The 21,177-nt window shown below is 41.9% G+C and overlaps 2 protein-coding genes and 1 long non-coding RNA gene across 3 annotated transcripts in view; 1 reads left to right on the top strand and 2 right to left on the bottom strand.

Moving 5' to 3' along the window:
* TTC17 (tetratricopeptide repeat domain 17) overlaps positions 1-2,139 on the bottom strand; it is a 61,925-nt gene extending 59,786 nt beyond the window's left edge. The window contains exon 1 of the mRNA XM_026093214.2: positions 1,932-2,139. Within this exon, the coding sequence (XP_025948999.2) occupies positions 1,932-2,090 (159 nt within the window). The 5' untranslated portion in view covers positions 2,091-2,139. The remainder of the gene's footprint in view (positions 1-1,931) is intronic.
* An 8-nt stretch (positions 2,140-2,147) lies between these two features.
* On the top strand, positions 2,148-3,131 carry LOC112979232 (uncharacterized). The gene is made up of 2 exons (XR_003258133.2): positions 2,148-2,348; positions 2,684-3,131. It is a non-coding gene; the product is annotated as an uncharacterized LOC112979232 (long non-coding RNA).
* A 387-nt stretch (positions 3,132-3,518) lies between these two features.
* On the bottom strand, positions 3,519-20,495 carry API5 (apoptosis inhibitor 5). Its single transcript, XM_026093227.2, has 14 exons — positions 20,229-20,495; positions 16,516-16,677; positions 15,480-15,573; positions 14,388-14,453; positions 13,877-14,028; positions 12,310-12,516; positions 11,694-11,798; positions 10,913-11,002; positions 10,113-10,294; positions 9,798-9,891; positions 8,275-8,331; positions 7,771-7,847; positions 7,281-7,417; positions 3,519-5,638 (listed from the first exon to the last, which is right to left on the bottom strand). Exons 1-14 carry the CDS (start codon positions 20,295-20,297, stop codon positions 5,559-5,561), a joined length of 1,572 nt encoding a protein of 523 aa, XP_025949012.1. The 5' UTR covers positions 20,298-20,495; the 3' UTR covers positions 3,519-5,558.
* Positions 20,496-21,177: the final 682 nt, after the last annotated feature.

Below are 21,177 nucleotides of genomic sequence, written 5' to 3' on the forward strand. Positions count from 1 at the left end.
AGTAGATATGTCTTCGTATTAAGAGGAAAACAACTCAAATACTTTGAAACATTGGTTTGTTATCAGTTCAATGGTTCACAATTATCAGTCATCCCACTACCAGCGAACAGATGATAACTCTTTCTGTTGCTGGATGGCAGAGGTTATCTGCTGCGATTCTAAGAGTTAACAGCACAAACAACCATACTTTGGCATTTAAAACAATACCGACGTTCATCCTGGAAAGTGTCCACTCTTCTCACTCCCAAAATTTCCAGTAAGCAAAAAAATGAAATTCAGAGGTGCTCTGCAGGGATGATAATGGCCAACAGCCACAAATTTAAGCTTTGATTTCTCAAGAGCCACAGAAAGAAGAATAGGTGCTGAAACAGATCTTATCATGAGAAACGCACTGGACAATTAACGGCACTTCATGAAGAAGTGTTAAATCGCAGTCTCTGCAAGAGAATCCAGCTCCTCATACACCAAGCTTAGAACTTAAGTCAGTTTCCTAGCTGGGAAAGGATGAATTTATTTTGACCATGTGGGTAAAGGAAGTTAACTTGTTCCACAGACATTATTTTATCATCTTAGCTACAGTTTGACTACCTGACACATGGGAATGCCCCTACTTCGAAAGGGTATTTGACCATAACTGTGTAACTTACTGCATAGCAGTGGTACAGCAGAAGCATCTACATGTACCATCGGTTAACTGATATCATGAAAAGCCCTTTCTTAAGATGAGTGCTGGATTGAGCTAATCAGATTTTCAGGTTGTTCTAGCTAATTAGATTTTTTTTTGAGTCACAGCTGCTCTTCATACACTAATCAACACTTCATGCAGATTTGATAATGTATAATTAATACACTCACACAGATGCTTCCAGACCGTTATCATAAGCTCTCACTACTTCCCCACCACATAAAGTGGAAAAAGGAGGAGAGATAACACTGGAAGTGTTACCCTTCATTAATTTGTCATTAACTAGGGTGAGAGAGTGCTTGGGTCCCTAAAGACAGCATAAGGGCCATAAGACAGTGCTTGAGATCCATAAGACAGCAGGAATCCAAAAGACAGTGTTTGAAATCTGAGAGACAGAGGGATTCACTTCCCAGAAAGTCCATTTGCCCTAAGGACCACGATGCTTTTTGATCGGAGATCCCACCACAACTTCTCAAAAAAGGAGAAAATGCATGTTAACGGACACCCATCCCTCCCTATTCTTCTGTTTTTAATCACAATTAAGACAGGGTAGGCCACGTAGCTTTCTGCAGGGATCACCCCTACAGTTCCTGCTGAAAACAGACTGGGTAGCAGTGCTCGAGATCCAAGCACACCTGACATAAAAGTAGATTTCTCACCCCTTTCCCCTAACAACCAAGAGGGTGCAAAACACGCAAGGAAAAGCCCAAACATCACGAACCTATTAGTGACTACCTAAGCCGCCCAGCGAAAGAGCGGCCGGGCTCAGCATCAAAACCAGACACCTCGGCCGCACCAGGGGAGCCCCCCGGAGCAGGGCCCGCGGCCACCCGCGCCGCTGCTTCTCCCTCTTGCTCCCGGGAACAGCGAAAAGGAGCCGGGATGGGGGCGTGGGGCACGAAAACCGCACACTCATCCACCCGCCACCGCAGGGAAACCAGCTCCGGGGCTCGGGGCGCCGCGGGCCGAGCGCCCGCCGCAGGAGGCCGCGCAGGGAGGCAGCCCCCAGCGCCCCCCCCCCCCCCCCGCCGCCGCGGGGCCTGGAAAGGCGACGCTTTGCACCGAGCCTCCGCCGCCCGACGCGCGCGCGTCCGTGACGGCGCTCAGCCGCAGCCCGCTCGCCCCGTGCGCCCGCAGGGCTAAAGCGGCGCTCGGGCGCGGGCGGCTCGTCTCCGCGGCCCCCGGCACCGCCGCCTCGGGCCGGCACAGCCCCGCCGGCGAGCGCCGCCGCCCGCCCCGCGCTCACCTGCTGCTGGATCTTCCCGTCCTCCGTGACCACCCAGTGGGTGGTGGCAGCGGCGGGCCGCGGCCCCAGGGCCAGCAGCGAGCACAGACCCAGAGCCCAACGCCAAGGGACCCACGCCCGCCCCGGACCGCCCCACCCGGACGCTCCTGACGCCGCCATCTTCCCGATCCCGGCCTTCCCGCACCACCCGGAACCGGAAGCGCGCGGGCCGCCATTTTGGGAGGGGGAGGACGCGGCGGGGCGGGGCAGGGCAGCGGGTAGCCGCTGGGGGCGCGTGACGCGGCCGGGAGCCAGGAACCAGGAGCCGGCGCAGAGCCCGCGGCGCCGACCTGAAACGGCCCCGGGGCGCTTCCACGGCGGAGCGTTGCAGAGCCGCTGCGCCACGAGCATCGGCCCCAACCAGGGCCCTGGGTCCAGGTACCGGTGCTTTTTACTGTTCAGACGGGCGCCCGGACAGCAGAGCCCCTTGTCACCAGCGGAGGCCCCGTTACCCATATCCTCAGCCCTCCTCAAGGCCGATATCACATGGCAAGCAGCAGCCTGCGGCGGCCTGCCGCGCTGCAAGCTCTCTGTTAAAAATTAGGAGTTTTGTCTGGTGTCCACTGAAAAGTTTGCCATCACAGCTTGAAAAATGAACTGCCGTTTAAATCAAATCAAACCCTTCAGCTAACCACAGTTAATGCCAGTTTGATAACCAACCAGCCCGTTGAAGATAGCTTCTGCAAAATACATACTATTTGTCTTTCCTTCAGGTACTTCTGAATTACAAAGAAGAATCTGCTGGTTCTCCCTCCTGTTCCAGCTGACTGCATCCACACCTGTTAGATATATTCAACACCAACTCAGCAGCGGCAGCATGCTTTACCAGTCCTGACTAACAGTTGCTAAATTCAGCCTTCTGTCTTTTCTGCCTTTTTGCTTTTTGTTTGCAAGAGGTAACACTTCTGCTTCTTACAGACTTACAGATTTTCTCATAACCTTTTAAACAATAAAACTTACCTATAAACTCAAGTGCAGTAAACAGAAATAAGAAAAACAGTTTATAAATGTTGTTACAGTGGTTAACTAAGGCAAGGGATTCATTCTTTGTAAGGATTCAGAATATACTCCCTGAAGTTCAACAGTTCCTTACTGTTGTCATGCTTTGCACATAAAGCATATTACAAATTTCACCAAAATAAAACAGGCTGTTACTCCAAACCACTGTAGCCTTATTTCAAACAGATCTTTAAAATCATAAGATACTAACAAATTTTGGTACTCTATAGTCTACATCTAGGAGGTTAGGTAACATGGTAAGCCACTGCTTTTCACGTGATATGTTCCCCATTAAAATAATACAGATCTATTTCACACGTTTTCTGCTGATACTTATATTTCTACCCAAAATTTTGTATTTAAAAGTTGAATTATCTAAGAGTTGAAACAGCTAATCCAGTCTGTATAATGACTGTTTCTTAGCAGCAAACAACTTGTAATACATCTAAAGCAATCTAAGCAGTGAGTCACTCAAAGAAAAGGTACCACAGTACCCTTTTACTGACATCACAAAATGTTGTAGAGTAACTGTGAAACAATGAGCCAAACAAAATTACAAAATGAATTTATTCCAAAAGCGTAAGGGAACATTTACAATTCAACAAGATGGTAAACAGGTGTCTCCACAAGAACTCACTGCATTAAGTTTGAAAGAAGTGGGGGAAAAAAAACCTAACTACTTCTGAAGCCACAAGTACTTTGCACATCACTTCTGAAAAACAGGAGTCTTGTAAAGCAAACTTACTCAAAATTCAGTGAGAAAAGCTGCTAGTACCTAGTTATTAATCTAAATATAGCTACATTTCGGCTTTGAGATTCAATTTTAAATTTCTCTCAAAACACAAATTATAGCCACAAGTGCAAAATGCCAGTTTTTCCAATGGAAGTTTATTACCCATCTAGTGCCTATTTTCAGAGTGACATTTTGATCACGTCAATTTGTACTTGAAAGCTCTTTTTCAAGTTTGTTGGTTTCAGTGACAGATCTGAGTATAGCAGCTGGCCTGTAATCAGAAATACAAAGTCAGCTCAAATGCCCTGGAATGTCCAAAGTTTGCTGCTGCCTATTGCTCCAGAGTTCAGCAAAAATTGAGTTCTAAATTAGAGTCAACAACTTCTCTAACTTTGACATCATTTTGGTATTCTGTCCTTCTGATGGTAGATATCAGAGTGTTAATGAAGACACCAGAGTCAGAGGCACAAGCTATTCTTCACAAATACAATGAAACTAGTTGGGGAAACATCACTTTCAGGCATTTGTCTTCGTGTGTGGATATCAAATGGCTGGAGAAAAAAAGAAGGATATGAAAAATCTTCAATCCTCTAAAGCCTAAGCTATTTTACATCAATGCACCCTGGAACACTTATTAAAATTCTTTTCCTCTGCCCCCACTTCTATCAGCTAACTTTTTACAATGTTCAATGACCTGAGAAGTAAAAATTTTAAGTGGTGAGAATACATATTAAAAAAAAAAAAAAAGGCAAAGCACTGTGCTCTTACATTGTATTTTCTGGGTGTACACCAGTAAATAAGAATCCCAAGTTGCTATGAAAAAAAATAGCATGGAATTGTTAATTTTTCACCTGAATTAAACTACATAGCTGGATTTTTTCAATGTTACCCAAAATACAATTTTATTTATATATTTTTTAAATGCAATTGTATTGGTTAAAAAAAAAAAAGCCTCTAGTGCCAACAAACCCAGAAATCTGCAATACACAGGAAAGAGCCAGGTACTGTTATGATCCAGCTCCGGCTTCTGAAGCTTAATCACTGCATCAGTCTTTTCCCATTCCTGGAATAATTCTAGTCATTTATTGTTTTTCCTGTTCATTTACTGAAATTTCACGGCATAAGTATATGCACATATTCATATTAAACATTAAAAATTCATTTGCAAAACATCACTTTTGCATTACAATGCACGGAGAAGAGTAAGATGTGCAAAACAAAAAACACCACATTCTCCACATCTCTTAAGTAAAAGGACTGCTACATGCTACAAGCAAAAAAAATTTCCACCCATGTTGCAAACTTTAGAAATCCAGCATTTGTCTCAGTCAATTCTATTAAAAAAAAAAGTAAATAAAAGCTAATTTAACAATGATACTCTTCTCCACATATTGCAAAATATGGTTACAGATGAGGAAAGGATTACTTCAGCTGCTAAGCTTATCTGACATGTATCTCTGTAATCATGCCTTTCCTGTCCATCATTTAATACATAAACTCAATTACATAGTTTCAGTTATGCAGTAGCTGATTTTTAGGTTAATATACAAACTGTCAAGATGCAGCTTTTGATAAAACATCTATGCTGTTTTCCAATTTCGAATAACTCCTGAAGACACTTCAAAAATAAGAACCCAAAACTGCTGACCGTAAGCATCCAAAAATACAGTTGTAGTTTCACTATGGACAAGTTGTAGTCCGTTAGAAAAGTAGATCATACATACAAAGGTATAAAGAACATTTAAGTCAGTCTTAGTGGAAGGCAGTCCTTGAAGGGAACAATACTCCAGGCAATCTTTTGCTGAGTAGTACTTTCACTTTAGCCCATCAGGGCCACGGAAGATGTAATGGTCTATTCAGTAGATTCTTCCTCTGCTACGATTGCCACGTCCTCCCCAGCCTCTTCCTCGTCCACCTCGGAAACCACCTCTTTGCTCTGAAAATAAAAGCCAAAACATTTCTTTCATATACACGTTAGGTTGCATACAGATTAAAACTAAATTACAGTAAGTGGAGGTATTGAAGGCTGACTTAAGTCTCTGAGGCTGATTGCTTACTTATCATGAGAGATCTCTGACTTAACACTTTAATGAAAAATACGCCCCACTGACTGTAGATCAGGAAAGTTAGTGTCTCTAAACTAAACTTAGCCTTCCTGAGTACTAACGCTATCATACACGACAATCTCATTATTTTAAAACCGTATCAGGGCTACTGCATTATGACAGAATTGAAAATTGGGCTGGAAAGGACTTTGTTGGGCTATCTAGTTCATCCTTTTGTCTGACAACACAATAGACCATATTTACCTCAGTCTTGACATGCTTGTCTAAATTGCTCCAGATGAATTTTAAAGTGATGGAAAACCACTTCGTCAGTCTATCTGTCCTTTACTATCCTCACCATTAAGTTATCCCCAGCATACTTAAGGATTTTTTTCTGGACTAGTATTTTACTGTATCCAAATTAAGGATCCTACACATAGCTGGACACCACACAAAGTATTTGTATACTGTAGAAGTTTTTCATTTCCTTCCATTAAGAACAAGTCTGATCACGGTGGAAGAAACAAGAAATACTTTGCTAGAAGTTTCTTTAGATTTGTTTGAAAATACATCAAACTGTCTCATTCCTCTTCTATGCTTTCTCTTCACATATTTTTAAAATACAGGTTACATTAATCTACAAAGAAAGCCTTGTACATATTTTAAAAAGTACAGAAATCAAGAGTTGATCAGTACACAATACCCCTCACTAACAAGGAACAGTAGCAAGCAGTAAGGCTTTTCTAGTTGAGAACTTTCTAATTTTTAGAATTATAGAGCCACAAGCTTATCTTAAACAACATAGCTGTATCATCTGAAGTCTGCAATAAGAAATTCACAGAAGACCTTTTCTTTTATTCATATGTAAGACAGTGCTTTATATCAGAGGCTTTCTACCTATGCATATGGGCAGTAATTTATCAGAGCAGGCCACTTACTTGACAGAGGTAGGACTAATGAACCTACAGGGAAGATAACGAGAATAAGCTGCTGTCATTGTTGGGCCTATTCATCTAGCCTGCAACTGCTTTCGCATTTTGCCCAGAAACAGGACTTGCTGAGAGAGGCAGAATCAGTCCAGCTGGGAGCATGTAAGGACAAAACTGTTGCATGCACAGTAAATCTGGCAGTTTCTAGAAGTTCTGGAATAGATCTGCACATGAGCACTAACTGTAATAGGAATTCACAACAGGACCAGTCATATGGCAGGAGGTGGCCTACCTCTGCCACTTGAAGAAACTGGTCTGTCCCATGAGAAATTTGAGGGGTCAGTTCTTTCAAACATAGCATGGGAACGCACCAGTGTTCCCAAGATACTGCTAAAACTAAATTGCAAATGACCTACAGTTTGTAGGCTGGCACGCTTACTCAAAACATGGTAATAGATCAGTAACTATAAAGAGACCATTACATGCAAAAATTATGACAGTACAGTTTGATCTTTGGAGAATCTGACAAAAAGATTGCTTAATTTGCTTTTTTCCAAAGGCTTATTTGTCACTGGACAAAACTATTCCAAGCAGCCTTACCTACCGTAAGAAAAACTACCCAGGTTGCTACTGTATTTTCCACTGGGAGGGTTGTATATTTGCCTGGCATCCCTTTTTGGTCCTGCTGGAGCTTTCTTCGGGGGTGAACTTGAGGTTGTATCTTCACTTGTTCTTTTTTGACTGACAGGAGAAAACAAAGAGAGATCATTTCACCCCTACAGTGACGAGTACAGGAACAGCAGTTCAGCCTCGAAGATGAACAGTTAGAACCTAGCAGCAGCTAATAAAGATACCCTGAATGATACTTCAAAAGAGGAAATAAGTTAGTCTCCAGTTGATTCAATCTATTGTATCCCCAAAGCAAGACTAAGATTATGACTCCACAGCCTTAACTCCTTTCAGGATAGATGTTATCTTTGCTTGTGAAATTTGTGTACTGCGTATATTCTGTATACACACAGTTTGGGATCCTAATTTTGCAAAGACCAAATGTTTAAAGACACAGTTTTTTTTTTTTAATGGAAAACTCTTACCCTGCATCTGCCTTCTGTACCGGTTTCCAGGACAGCGTAACTGTACTTTTATAGGAAGGAGGAATGTGGAAGAGATCCTACAGAGACAAAATTGGACAGTTCATTCTACAACTAAATCCGTGTCAATTACACTTCAAAATTTTAGCTCCCTACCCAGTTATCTTTCAACAGTTTTAAACTCCATACTTTTTAAACCCCATGGCAGAGGGAGAAGAAGGCAGCAGATAACTTAGTCCATATACTTTACTTGGAAATTAAAATGCTGCTGGAAAGGGCCTCAACACCGCCACCCAAGCAGCAGCAGCTAAGGCAGCAATCAACAACTTGCATGAACAGCAGATCCATGTCTCTTCAGAAACAGTAAAGCAGGCAGCAACCCTGAACTGACTGACAATGACTAACTGAAGAATACAATACATTTTGGTTCACATCTCTTCATTCCTGTTTTCTCCACAAGTTACCCTATTGTGTGGATTTACACTCCTTCACAGTGTTAAGACTTACCTTGATTAAAACATTAATGTTATTGGTTATTTTCAAGGCAACCACTTTAATCTTGTTCTGTAAAAGAGAAGAAACATCACTGAATGCCAGCCACTCTAGCAGCCTAAAATTACATCAACTGCATTTGATGAAGTCACAATATTAAGCTGACTGCTCTTCCTTGTAAATTGCTGTGGCAACAGTGAAAGGTGTGCAGCACTGCTGAGATTTCATTATAACTTTTAGGCTTTTAGCAGTTTTACACATACTGAAACAACCAGCTGATTGTAACATTCCCATGTACTTCCCACCTAAAGTTTCTTTTTCGTAACATAATGCAGAGCACAGTTAAGCCAAATAGAGGGGCACACACACAGCAGCTTAACAAAACTACCAGAAACTAAAAGACCCTCTTAGATTGCAAGACCCAGCATCAGGTACGATGTGGTTACACATTAAGAATTTTCCCTGTTCCCTCCTCCAGAAGTGGCACATGGAGAATGACATTAGTAGTGATGTGTCCACAGCATGTACAGCTTGACAGCCACTCAAGTCTGTAAAACAACTGACAGCCAATAGATAAAATGAGCACAAACACAGTATTTGCAGCCCAAAGAAAATCTTCTGTAGGTGAATTTATTATTTTGTAGTTTTAACACACATGGCACAGTCTGGCAACATTACAGCGTCTTGTACAGGAGACTAACACTTGGAGTCTGTTTCACTTTCAGTTCAACACAGGTTCGGAAATCTGCAGCTGATACTACAACTTTCCTACTTAGAGATCTGAAAGACTGTCCTATGAAATCAGGAATAACAAGTGCATTCTTCTGTTGTCAGACTGTAGTTAGATCTTTATGTATTATTTTAAAATAATGTAGGAGTAACGCTCTGGAATGTACTGACCACAGAGGATAAGCAATAATCGAGCCAGGTACTCAATCAGCTTCCCAACTGTAGCTTTAATAGAACTTCTGTATTATTTATAGCATTCTTGATGATCTTGAACCTGGCCAATTTGCCGTACCCCAATTAAGCCTACCAATGAGGTATTAATCTTTTATCACAGTCCCGAAAACCTACCAACTTTTCCCAGCTTCTTGAATAATAACCTGAAGTGTAATCTTTTATTTCAGATCTGATAGCACCCACCAACACAAAGTTTAGTAGTTTTGTACTAATGACAATCAAATGTTAATACTTAGCCACAAACCCATTTGCAGGGAAATACGACCAAGTCTTTATGAAGTAAGACTGCCGCACAAGTGTAAACTGCCAACTAACGCTACTGTCATTTTCCACATCCGCCTAACAGTAACTTTTTTATCCTCTGAAGTACTAGCTGTCAGCTGAGTTCATACCAATCATCTAAAACATACAAACAATTTAAATGTGTTTAAAGGAAAAATGGCAATAGCTGTTAGGATTATTTTTCCCTTAATCTATTTGCACTCTTAAAATAGATGGCACACCACTACTATGTGCTTTGACAGTTATTTCAGTAGGCTCAGTTAGAAAAATCAGAATTCCTAAAAAATACTTACCTCCTCCGTTTTCAAGGCTTCTCCGGTTTTTCCTTGGAGTGCTAGACGAAGCTGTCGAATGTATACCTGCAATCCTCGAGCAAAATACTGTAGCCTAAAAAGTTTAAAAGCAAGTGCTTAATTCACTTTACACATTTCTATAAAATAAAAGCATAAGCAAAAAGAATTTGTAATCTGTTTTTTTTTCCTTTAAGAAAAATGCTTAAAATAATTCTTCCACAAATCTGACTTGCGTTTGTCCACCATCCTAATAATAGTAATTCTTTCACACTGGCCTTTCCAACACAGCTCCAACATCTGCACCTAGATGATTACCTGATTTTAAAATCTTTCAATTTCTCCGCATTCAGCTTGGCTGTGAGGAAGTCTGGAAGCTTACGCCCCAGCTGATGGAAGCTATACAACAAACACTCCACATAACTGAATTGCAACTTGGGTTCTTCATTGCCAGCATTCTCCCCATTCTCCGCTTCCTCTGGAGGAAGTGGCATGTACTCCTAACGAAGAAAATGCGAAAACAGCTATTTGAGACACTTTCACATAGCATGGCAGTTCTCTTACAGCCTTTGTGCTGGAGGCTTTATTTATGCTGCTGACTTAAAAGTATTCCCCATTCCTATACTAAAGTGATGAGCTGCTGCACAGAGCCCTGGTACAGATGGTTTGCCTACACTTAAATTACCTGACACCTTTCAATGAGAGGAGATAGTACAGTAGCACAACTACCACGGAGAACAACAATGCACTGTATCAGTGCTGCTGAATCAGCGATGAATTTGTTTGAACTTCTCAACACAGATGCAGCCTTGGATATTATTCAACAGGAGTCACTCATGACTATAAAACTTAAAAAGAACAAAGCCATTTGAGTTTACTGCATTAAAAACATTGTGCAGCCAACATCTCTCTATATCAAGAAGGGCTCTGAATTGCAAAATAATGTTTGTCTTTATGTCATGGATAGAGCTACTTCTGAAATAGCTACTAGATTTAGAAAAAGAAAGGATGAAGGACCCTCTTCTGGAGAAGTAGATTAATGGCTAAAAAATCACTTATTTTGATGAAAGGCTTTTCTTTTTAGTGTTTTATATCAGTAAAAAATGAATTAGTCTTACCAGTAATTTATCAAACAGTTTCTTCAAGTTTGATTCAAGCTTTTCCATATCACCACAAAATGAACTCATTTCAGCAAGAAGCTTCAAAACCTACACATAAGGATAGCTGGGTTTTTGTGTGTTATCTGAGAAGTACAAAAAGCCTTAACTTTCAAATCAAGAAGAGATTATCACATCATCATGATTTGGTCAGTAGAGGTCAACTATTGCAATTAAAAAGACCCAGAACATCAGGAAGAAATACGAGGAGGAGTATGCCTGGTCTGTTCTTTAGGTCCTCAAACAGAAACATGTATTTCTGTGCCTACCCCAACAGGCATCATTAGTCAACGACTAAGCAAAAACCTTGTCTTCCATTCTTGCAGTACAGCTCATCTTCAAACTGAGATTCACAAAGATCTAACTGAAGCTGCAGCACTGATTAATGTAAGCAAAATTACACAGATATTAAACCACTCCCTTAGGAGACTAAATTAGCACAAGCCATGCAATAATCATTTCAGTAAATGCTATGTGCTTAAAAATAATTAACAGCACTATACAAATGACTACACTGATCTAGTTATTCTATCCTTGCCTCAAAAGCCCAGAACAAATGACACATGCTTTAAAAGGCAACATTCAGTTATCTCTCAATACAGTAAAAATTTTTTCTAGGTGTAGCTAGTTTGCCTTCAATTCAAGAACTAGAAACTACTGAAGAACGAAGAATTCATTTTTTAAAACAGCTGTCTAAGACATATATTTTTAAGATTTATAAGACATTAGAGCTTTGGCTTACCTCTAACTGGATATCAAGACCCTCCACTGGTGTAGTCAAAGAACTGAGGTTCGGCAGCACATGCTCACAGAAGTAAGTAACAAATTTTGTGGAATGAACGTTTTTCTGCAAAACACCCACACATTATTCAGGCTACTCATTGAGTTTGAATGAGTTAAGTGTTTTTCCCACCTCACTCTGCCTCCCTTACAAGTGCCTGTCACACAGCTGCATCTTAAAGCTTCATTCAACTTTAACTTCTACAATGCAGAGATCCTTCCAGGTAGCTTAAACTCAAAGGCAGTCTCTGTAACATTGGCCGAGACTGCCAAAAGCTGAAAATAGGCCTTTAAGTGCTGCAATTGCCTGGCACAAGACTTGAGCCACATACATACATGGACTTAATTTGAGAATTTTGTCATTACTCTTACATTTGAAATAAAATGTCAAAGAACAGAGAATACACAAAAGCTCTTTGTATTCACAGGCTACATGGATGTTCTCCAATGTTCTAATACAACAAAAGCTAAAGGTGGAGAGCACTGCTGTGCAGTCATGCTAATATAATCACTCAGAACACCAAAGTGAAGCTGCAGCTATTAACTTCCCGTGATACACAAAGCAAATAAATACATACCGAGAAAAGTGGCACTGCCTGTCGAGTACACTGCAGAAGTCTGTCCACACAGTCTGGATCAGATGGATTGAACGTTTGCTCCAGATCAGCTTGTTCAGCTACCAGTTCCACTAACTGTTGTCTCCCACTTACTGTCTGTAAGCTTTTTAATCCAGATAGTATTTTCATGAATAGAACAAATTCCTCGCCTGTTACATCTTCCAGGACCTTAATAAAACACCAAAAATTTTATGTCCATTGTGGTAATTTGCAAACCTCCAAGTCAAACCTGCTTCATAGGAAAACATAAACTGCTGAACTATCTAAACATTTAAATTTAGCTTCCAGTATTTAAAAACACAAGTTTAAAGGTACAAATAAATAAATGTGGTGCAGCTCCATACACTTCCAGATTAAAATAACTGCCATCCAGGTAAGCATAGAGGAAACATTATTTTTCTTGAATAATCTTAAAATCAAATTTCTTATCTAAAAAAATTGTATGTTTCAGGCAGAATAAATGATCAATGAGCATTTATTTATTATCAATTGTTTTACACTTTTTGCGTCTGCCTCAGCTTGGAGGATGCATAGAAATCACATGAAATTCAACAAGCACAAATGCAAAATGCTGCACATGGGATAACACACCCCCCCACACACCCCCCCACCAGCACAGGCTACTAACTGGCTGGGGAGCTGCTCTGCTGAAAAGGCCCTGAAAGTCCTGGGGGACAGTAGGCTACCACGAGCCAGCAGCATGCCTTGGGTGATGAAGGCTAACAGTGTCCTGGGCTGTGTCAACAGGCACACAACCAATAAGTCGAGGAAGGTAACTGTTCCCCTTTATTAGGCTGCATCTGGAATACTACATCTAGTTTTGAGCACTCCCTCCCGTATGAGGAAGTTGCTGGTAAGCTTGAGACAGTCCAGCCACCAAGATCAGGGTCTGGAGTACATAACCTGTGAGGAGAGGCTATGGGAACTGAGCTTTTTCAGCCTAAAGGAGAAAGTCTTTAAGGAGGGGAGGGGGAACCTAACCACAATCTTCCAATACTTAACAGCAGGTCACCAGGGATATGGAACCATGCCCTTTACTGAAGTGCATGGGGTGAGAATGACAGATGATGGTACAAAACTGAAATGAGGAGATTCCTACTGAATAAAGAAGAAAATTTTCACTTTGAGGATAAGTAAACATTGGAACACATTGCCCAGAGAGGCTGGGAAATCTCCATCCTCAGAGGTTTTCAAAACCCGATTGGACAAAGTCCTTACAAATCTGAGCTGAAGTCAATTGAGCAGGAGGATGGATTAGGTGATCTCCCAAATTCCCTTTCCAAATGGAATGATTCTATCATTCTAGTAGAAGTATTTCTCACAAATGAGAAAAACTTAGTGTTATTTTAACATTCTCACAAACAATACCGCAAACTTTATATTGTAGCAGAGTATGGTAACTAGAAAATTGTAATTTGTATAATGTTTAATTCTGTATGAGTTTTTAAACACACAGACCTCCAAAATGATGCCAGTAATAAAGGATGGTTTAATAATACTTAGGTTTGGAGTGAAATACTACACTCACCTTCTTAGATTCAGTTAATATGAACTCTTCTACCTCCTTTGTCATCACCTCCTCAGGCAGGGTTTTAAGTTTTGTAGAGAGGAACTTGATAGCTCTTTCTCTCACAATATCTTCTCCTTGAAGAATTTGGCTGAATAAGCCTCCCAAAGTCCCTGAATGGAGAATAAATCAGGTAACACATATTATTCTAAAATTCAGGCGCTAAACCTATGCAAAAGAGAGAAGTTTCATAGAGTAAGGCTCCATGACATTTTAAAACTGCTATATTAACTTGTTTAAGAAGAACACAACTTCCATGTAGCTTGGTGTACAAAACGGCATTCTTTTATTGGTCTGTAGAAATTCAGACTCACAGTTATCAAACAGCTCAGTATCGTTTGCAACACAAAACAGTTAGCATCTCCAACTTCTGCACTGTACTAAGATGATATCAATTCAGGTCCTGTTCTCATCCTACTAGGGACTAGGAAATATTAATAAAAGACACTTATAGAAAAAATGGGTCCTTTACCTTTAGCATCCATCTTAAATATACTGAGCAAAGCATTGTTCACCAAATTGAATTCTGCAGAATCATCTGTGGAGAGAAAAAATCTTATATGCATATCCTTGAAATACAAGCATAAGCACACAAAAACAAAGAAAGAAGTCCAGTATCATAAAAGGAGGATTCTATTCTTGGCATTTAATTATGAGCAACAGCACAACTCGCATTTTTAACGACTATTAGACCAAGGAAGTAGAAAGCCATGATTACAATAGCTGGAGGTACCAAAGCTATCATCCCCCTTCCCTCCCCCCATAAAAGCTTTAATATTGCAAACTTGATACAAGGAAAGTTGTAACTCAGTAGTTGAGTCATTTTAAGGAGCAGTTGAGTAAATAAGCTGACCTTTACTAAATGAAGGTAAAATAAATAGTTAATTTATTTTAAAACTCAAGTGATCTACAGTATTTCTAGATGGGGGAAACAAGTTATTTTCCTCCTGAACTAAATGGAGAAGTATGTATGCCCCTGAAAATTACATGTCTCTTCTCAGAAGCAAGCTGGCGAGACTCAAACATGCATTTATAATACAACTTTGAACATCTAATATTTAGCACTCTATAAACCTTCTGAGGTTTTTATATATATATAGTATATTACATTCTGAATTTTATTAGATGTTTCGAACAAAAAATGCATTGTATCAAGGAAAATGCTTTCAGATATTTTTTTAAAGTTCCAGAGCACCAAGATTACAAATCTGATAGCTCTTGTTCAGAAGGCAATCAGCTGCAGGCTGTAATTGGAGGTTTTTTGTTTTTTTTTTTCCCCCTGTAGATGCTTTCAGAGAAGTTGAAATGAAAAATTCTCTGATATGTAAAAAAGATTTTCAGTTTAGATTAGGATAACTAGCAACCATCCAAGACAAGCAGTAGCATACCTGTACAGCAAATATGAAAGGGGAAAAAGAAGAGTTTAAAGCAGGACATGAATGACACTGGGACAGACTGCTCTGTAACAAACTAATGAAAACATTTTACACAACAGTCTCTCTCACCTAACAGACCTGCCATCACATACATTTTCAGGTGTGCCTGAACTACCAACACCACCTACCTGACTGTAGAAGCTGGGTCAGTATGTCTGCTACCCGAGGAAGATTATCTCCAGTGGCAAACTGAGGCAATTCCTTGATTGCTTGGCGTCGGATCTGTCAAAATTGTCATTGTGAGAAGAAAACTTTTAAAAAAAACTACAAAAAACTCAGGCAGTTCAGCTACTAGACAAAGAACAATAACCCAAATTTGAGAAAGAAATGACCATATCTTTTTTTTAACATGAGTATCATACTTAGAAGGCCATATTCAACTGTCGGACATTAATGGCAGCTCAAATATTATATTTGCTATAGGACTACTATGATGTATTCACGTAGAAGAAAGTATTTTTGTCTTAGACCTAGCAGCATTGGAGGAAAGCCAATTCAAACAGCGTCTCCATTCACAAAATAATTCACTTCATCAGCATTCCAAATAACAAACAAGAAATGCTGGAATTTATTATACGGAGTCCTATTTGCTAACAGGGAGAATAATTTTACCAGAGTGCACATGGAGAAATAAACTCTAGGTTTTGTTCCCAGCCTTGCCAAAACTCTTTGAATAACCTCTGCAAATCATTAAGATCTGACCACCAGGGATACAGCTTCTTTCAAAGCAAAAGAAGCCGCACGAAGCATCTCAAGACTTCTACAGGTACAACACATTCAGAATCAAATCCTCATGGTTCTCAAGTGTGAATGAAATTTCCTTGCCTTCCAGCAGGATTTATTAGAACCAATTCCCATGATGGGCTTTGAAAAGAAAAATGTAATAGATATTCAAAGCAACTGTATCTAAGGTTCTTGCTAGAGAGCTATTCTTTTTGATCAATGAGGGGAGTGAAAAGACAAACAAAAACTGATTTATCTTCCCATACCATCTCTCAGTAGAATTTTCTACTGCAGGAATATAATTACACACGCTTTAGTCTTTATGTCTTCCAAAAACCAACCCTCCTCTCCCCTCCCAAAAGATATAGCCTACAAGAAGGGGGAAAAATATATAAATCAACGTATCAACTTGCTACTACAAAGTTCCAGTCTCATCCTTACAGAAACATCTTCATCCTCACAGAGGTCCAACTGGGCATTGATAGCTGAGTCAGCCAACTCAGGAAAATGCTTGAAGAATTTAGGAATAAACTGGGCTGCAAGTCTCTTCTCCTTGGCACCTCCCTTCACACCATCCAAGATCACCTGGTAAGCATCCTTATGCTAAAAGAGGAAAGATAAACAACATAAACAGAAAAATCTTGGGGTATTCCCAAGACAAATAAGGAATTTCTCTCTCCCATACATTACTGGTTACAAATAAAATGAAACACCCGTAAAAATATTTGCATGTGAGGATGACATAGTCAGCGAGTAGTCTCTCCATTTTCTAATTTTACATTTGGTGAAATGTTCACAAATGACACACTATTCTCTTACTTAAGCATGGCATTACCATCTATTTAAGTCAACTATATTATATAAGCTTTATACCAAGAAGTAAAATTTTCTCTTAAGCCAATATAACTTCACTAATTTAGCGATATTTGCCCCTATTGACTGTTCATGCTGTTATTTTGTTTCCTCTATTTGTTCAAGTGCTTACAGCTCAAATAGTCAGCCACAAGGCTCACAGCTCTTATGCACTCCTTGCAATTAGATTTTGCACAGACTCAGAAAGCTGCATGATCACCTTCACTGAACTGAGGCAGTGTCTTCAAGGAGCGTCTGCCTTCTGGCTGTCTCTCAAGTAGAGGTTACCTATCCCAACAGCTGTGCCACTGCAACGGGTCACGAGTGCTTTTTAACCTACATTGCTGTAAAGCACCTTTGGCAGCTATTCAAGCAGTTGACTTGATACTGAGGTAAATGAGAGTTCTTAAGCGATTTGTTAACAGAGCCTGGATGAAAAGAAATTCATCTCCAGGTAAAATATAGAAACAAACACTTCACGGAGAGCATATGAACTTCTCTACCTGCTCCAGCTAGAATCACACAGGCATTTCTGATTTTGTGCCTGCAGGACTGAAACTTTAGAATAAACACAAGTCTTTGCAGTGGTTAGCTATGTGTTTGGGAAATAATAGGTAGCATTCTAAAGATGCTAGCAAAAAACATAATCTTTTATCTTTTATTTTCCCCACATATCCTACTATGGACAGTAACACCAACAGCACAGAACACTTTGCTTTACAACTTGCACTAAATTTCCCGGAGCCACAAGTATCATCACCCTCCCTCCACAAAAAAGTACATCCACGGTGATAAGAGATATGATTTTACAAAATACTATTCGGTATTAATTCCCTCTAAAGTAAGCTGTGTTTAAACATTCAGTACCAGTGTTGCTTACATAGTCCCTACGCCATGTAATCGTCTATGTGGCCAGATTCTGAACTGGACTGGAAAACTGATCTGGAAGAAAAATAACCCCCAAAAGCAAAACGATTGCCTTTCAGCTGATCAACACCCCCATTCAGTTTGTTCTATAGTTGCACCAACACAGCTTAACAGCACAGGCAGGAATGAGCCAGCACAAACTAACACAGAAATACATATAATATTATAGTTTTGATTCTCAGACTGCACATTAAGAATGACTTTTTGTGGAACACATTATTTAAACCTAATATATATCTAAAAAGTGTTCATACAGCAACTGAAATAGAGTAACTCGTGTTCCATGCATTCCTGCACGCTAACTACCCATAATCATTTAAGCTAGAACAGTCTGATGCACTTCAACTAGAAGTTTGTTTTACCCTGTATCTGACAGCATTACACGATAAAGAAAAAAGTAGAAAATTCCATATAAAGAGTAATCCTGCTTTTTCACACGTCTCCTCACAATTTGTAACACAGGAACGTTCTAAGCCAGAGACAGCCTTCCAACCACCATTTTTAATAACTATCAATTGACTAATCATTCATTAATTTGTCCAAGTGACTTCCTGAACCGATGTATATGCTGTAACATCCTGTGACAAGATTCACAATGTGTAATGGAGAAAAGTACTTCTTCCTCTTTATTTTAAGCCTGCTTCCTGCTAATTTCTTTAAGCTCTCACCTGCATTCCGCTCAGGAGGCAGACTTACCACACCCTACTCCCGTTCTTCAACTGACACGTTCTTTTTTGCAAGCTGAATACTTCTTGTCCCCATTGCTTTTCCCCTCATGTTCAAAGTTTACTGAGACAGAGTGATTATAACTTTTTATAGTGACAGATCCATTTTGTAAGGATGTTATAGAGATAATAAAACTGTAAATGGCATAAAACTGACAAATAAAGAACAATTACTCACGGTTTCTCAGAATGCAAATATTAGGGATATCAAATAAGATTATAAAGTGGCAAGTTCAAAGGAGATGCTTCTTCACAAAGGGTAATGAATTTGTCACAGAGCATTTAGAAGCCAGAAATATAATCAGTTAAAAAAAAGCACCGCAGAAGTTCACTGAGGAACAATCCAGCAAGCCATACTAACTACAAGGACATTCTCTCTGCCTCAGGAAGCTCCCAGGCTGTACAGAGGCAAAGCTGGGAGAGCGCACCTGGAACCCTCATTTTGTCCTTGCTCTGTTCGTATGCTCCTTCCTAGGTCTCTGTTATTGATCGGGGCAGCATGCCCAACTACACAGGCATTTTTCTAACTAACACAGCCATTCCTATATTTCGGAGCTACCCACAACTGTCAAAACAATGACAGACTGCACGTTTGTATAATGGCACACTGACACCATCTATTTTCCTGTATGTTTCCACCAAAAGTTCTTAAAATTTGCCAAAAGTTCTTAAAAGTTGCCTTTTTTGGCTAACACTGGGCTGATGTTTTCATTGGACTATCTGTAATTGTGCTTTCTTTCATGAAGGCATACTTATACAAGCACCATGAGAAGATCTGAAATAGAAATAAAACAAGCTTTTTCTAAAAGAACTGTCCAAATAACCTCGTACAGAAGTATCTAGTTGAAAATCCATTTCTAGGTAGGTATGTGTAAAGCAATTTTCCTACTTATGTAAATTATGACACACACGCACAAGGTATCTGTGCTGTTTTTTTGGACAGCCACGATAACATGACAGCATCATGCAATTCTCAAAGTTCAGCTTTAAATAAGCACAATATTTTATATTAGTAATATGCAATAAGTCCTCCTCTTTTTTCAATAATTAAGAAATGGTACAAATGGTACCTTGCCAGGATTTCACTGGTAAAAACTCCTTTTATTGTAAAAATCTACCTTGCACTTGTATCTTAGAAAAAAAAAAAGAAAAAAAGGGGGGAAAAAAGCGCTTTTACCTAGTTATCAAGCCACAACAGCGTTTACCTTCCCCAACAGCTCAATCTCCTGATGAGCCCTTAGGAAGGGATCTTGCCAACATCCCTCTAGAAACGCAGGCGCGCCACACCAGACCCAGACACCTACCGACGGCCGCTGCGAGGCCCGAGCCCGCCAGGCCCAACCTCCCGCTGCCCCCGCAACCACCGCGCGGCTCCCGCTCCTCACTCCTGCCTGACGCGGCGCCGCCCCGCCCGCAGGGAGAGCGGCACCCCGGCCGGCCGAGGGGCAGGCCGCAAGGCGCCGCGCTCGCCCCACAGCCCGCCCCGGCGCCGCACGGCGCAGCGCAGCCGGCCCCCAAGGAAGAGTCGCCGCCGGCTGCCCAGCGCCCCGCGGGGGCCCGGCCCGGCGCGGCCCGGCCCTGCCCGCGGCGCCGCCGCGCTACTCGAGTCCGAGGCCTGTCGAGGCCTGGCAGGCCGCAGCCACGCCGCACCTGGCCCGCCGTCTCGGTGGCGTCCGCCAGGATGCCGTAGTTGCGGTAGAGCTCCTCCACGGTGGGCATGGTGCGGCGGGGGCCAGGGCCGGGGCGCGAAGCCGCCGCTGCAACCGGGGCCGCCGCCGACGCTGCCGTCCTCGGGCCGCCGCCGCCGCTCGGGCCGCCGCTGCCGTCAGCACCAGCGAGACGGAAGCCCAGAGCGGCCGCGGGCCGGCGCTGCCGGCTGGGCGCAGCGCCCCCCCGGCCCAGCGGGCTGGCGGCGGCGGGGCGGGGCGGGGCGAGGCGGCTGCGCCCCTGTCGCCGGGGGCGGGGAGCCCCGTGGCGCCGCCGGGGGGCGGGAGCGGGCGCGGGCGCGGGCAGCCCGCCCGCTGCGGGGGATGGGCGGCATGGCCCCCGCTGTCTTCGTTAACCGTTTATAATTGTGTGATTCCCCCTCTCGTGTTTCCCCCTTTCTCTTCATAGAGCCCTGCTTTTCAAATCGGCCGTTCCAATGGCAAAAACGCATTAAAAATGAAAATACAAAGCGAAAACGCAAAGCCCGTTCTTCAAGGAAATACAAAACAAAAACACCAAGCCTGCTCTTAAGCTGTGTCAGGTGGCACCGAGCACCCCTGGCGGTGCCGCCATCTCAGCCTCGGCAGCGTGGTGCGGACACCCTGGGCCTGTGGGTCCCTGTGGGGCTCCCTGGGGCGCCTGGCCTGCCCCGGCCCGCCCCGGCCCCGGGGCACCGGCCCCTCGGGAACAGGGCAAATAATCTGGTGTCAGGCAGCAGGATGGGGAGTTTGGCCGGAGGCCTTCGCCCTGGTCGCCACCTCTCCGATGGGCTCGCGTTGGGTCGACGCCTTGACGAATGGTTTGGCGTTGCGAAACCAGTCTGCGTTCGTAAACTGTTTAAAAATAAAATCTGCTTTCACTGCCACGTGGGTGAAATCAAACGGCAATTCAA

The sequence above is a fragment of the Dromaius novaehollandiae genome, chromosome 5, assembly GCF_036370855.1.
Source record: "Dromaius novaehollandiae isolate bDroNov1 chromosome 5, bDroNov1.hap1, whole genome shotgun sequence".
In the NCBI taxonomy this organism is placed as follows: Eukaryota; Metazoa; Chordata; class Aves; order Casuariiformes; family Dromaiidae; genus Dromaius; species Dromaius novaehollandiae.

Bases quoted from the DNA above. Each gene is read 5' to 3' on its own strand.
- API5 (XM_026093227.2), bottom strand. From the start codon at position 20,297: ATGCCCACCGTGGAGGAGCTCTACCGCAACTACGGCATCCTGGCGGAC. The intron at 12,517-13,876 runs GTGAGTGTAGTA...TGTTTTATTAAG, and splicing joins TATTAACTGAATCTAAGAAG to GTCCTGGAAGATGTAACAGG. The intron at 9,892-10,112 runs GTAATCATCTAG...TAAACTTTTTAG, and splicing joins TTGAAAGATTTTAAAATCAG to GCTACAGTATTTTGCTCGAG.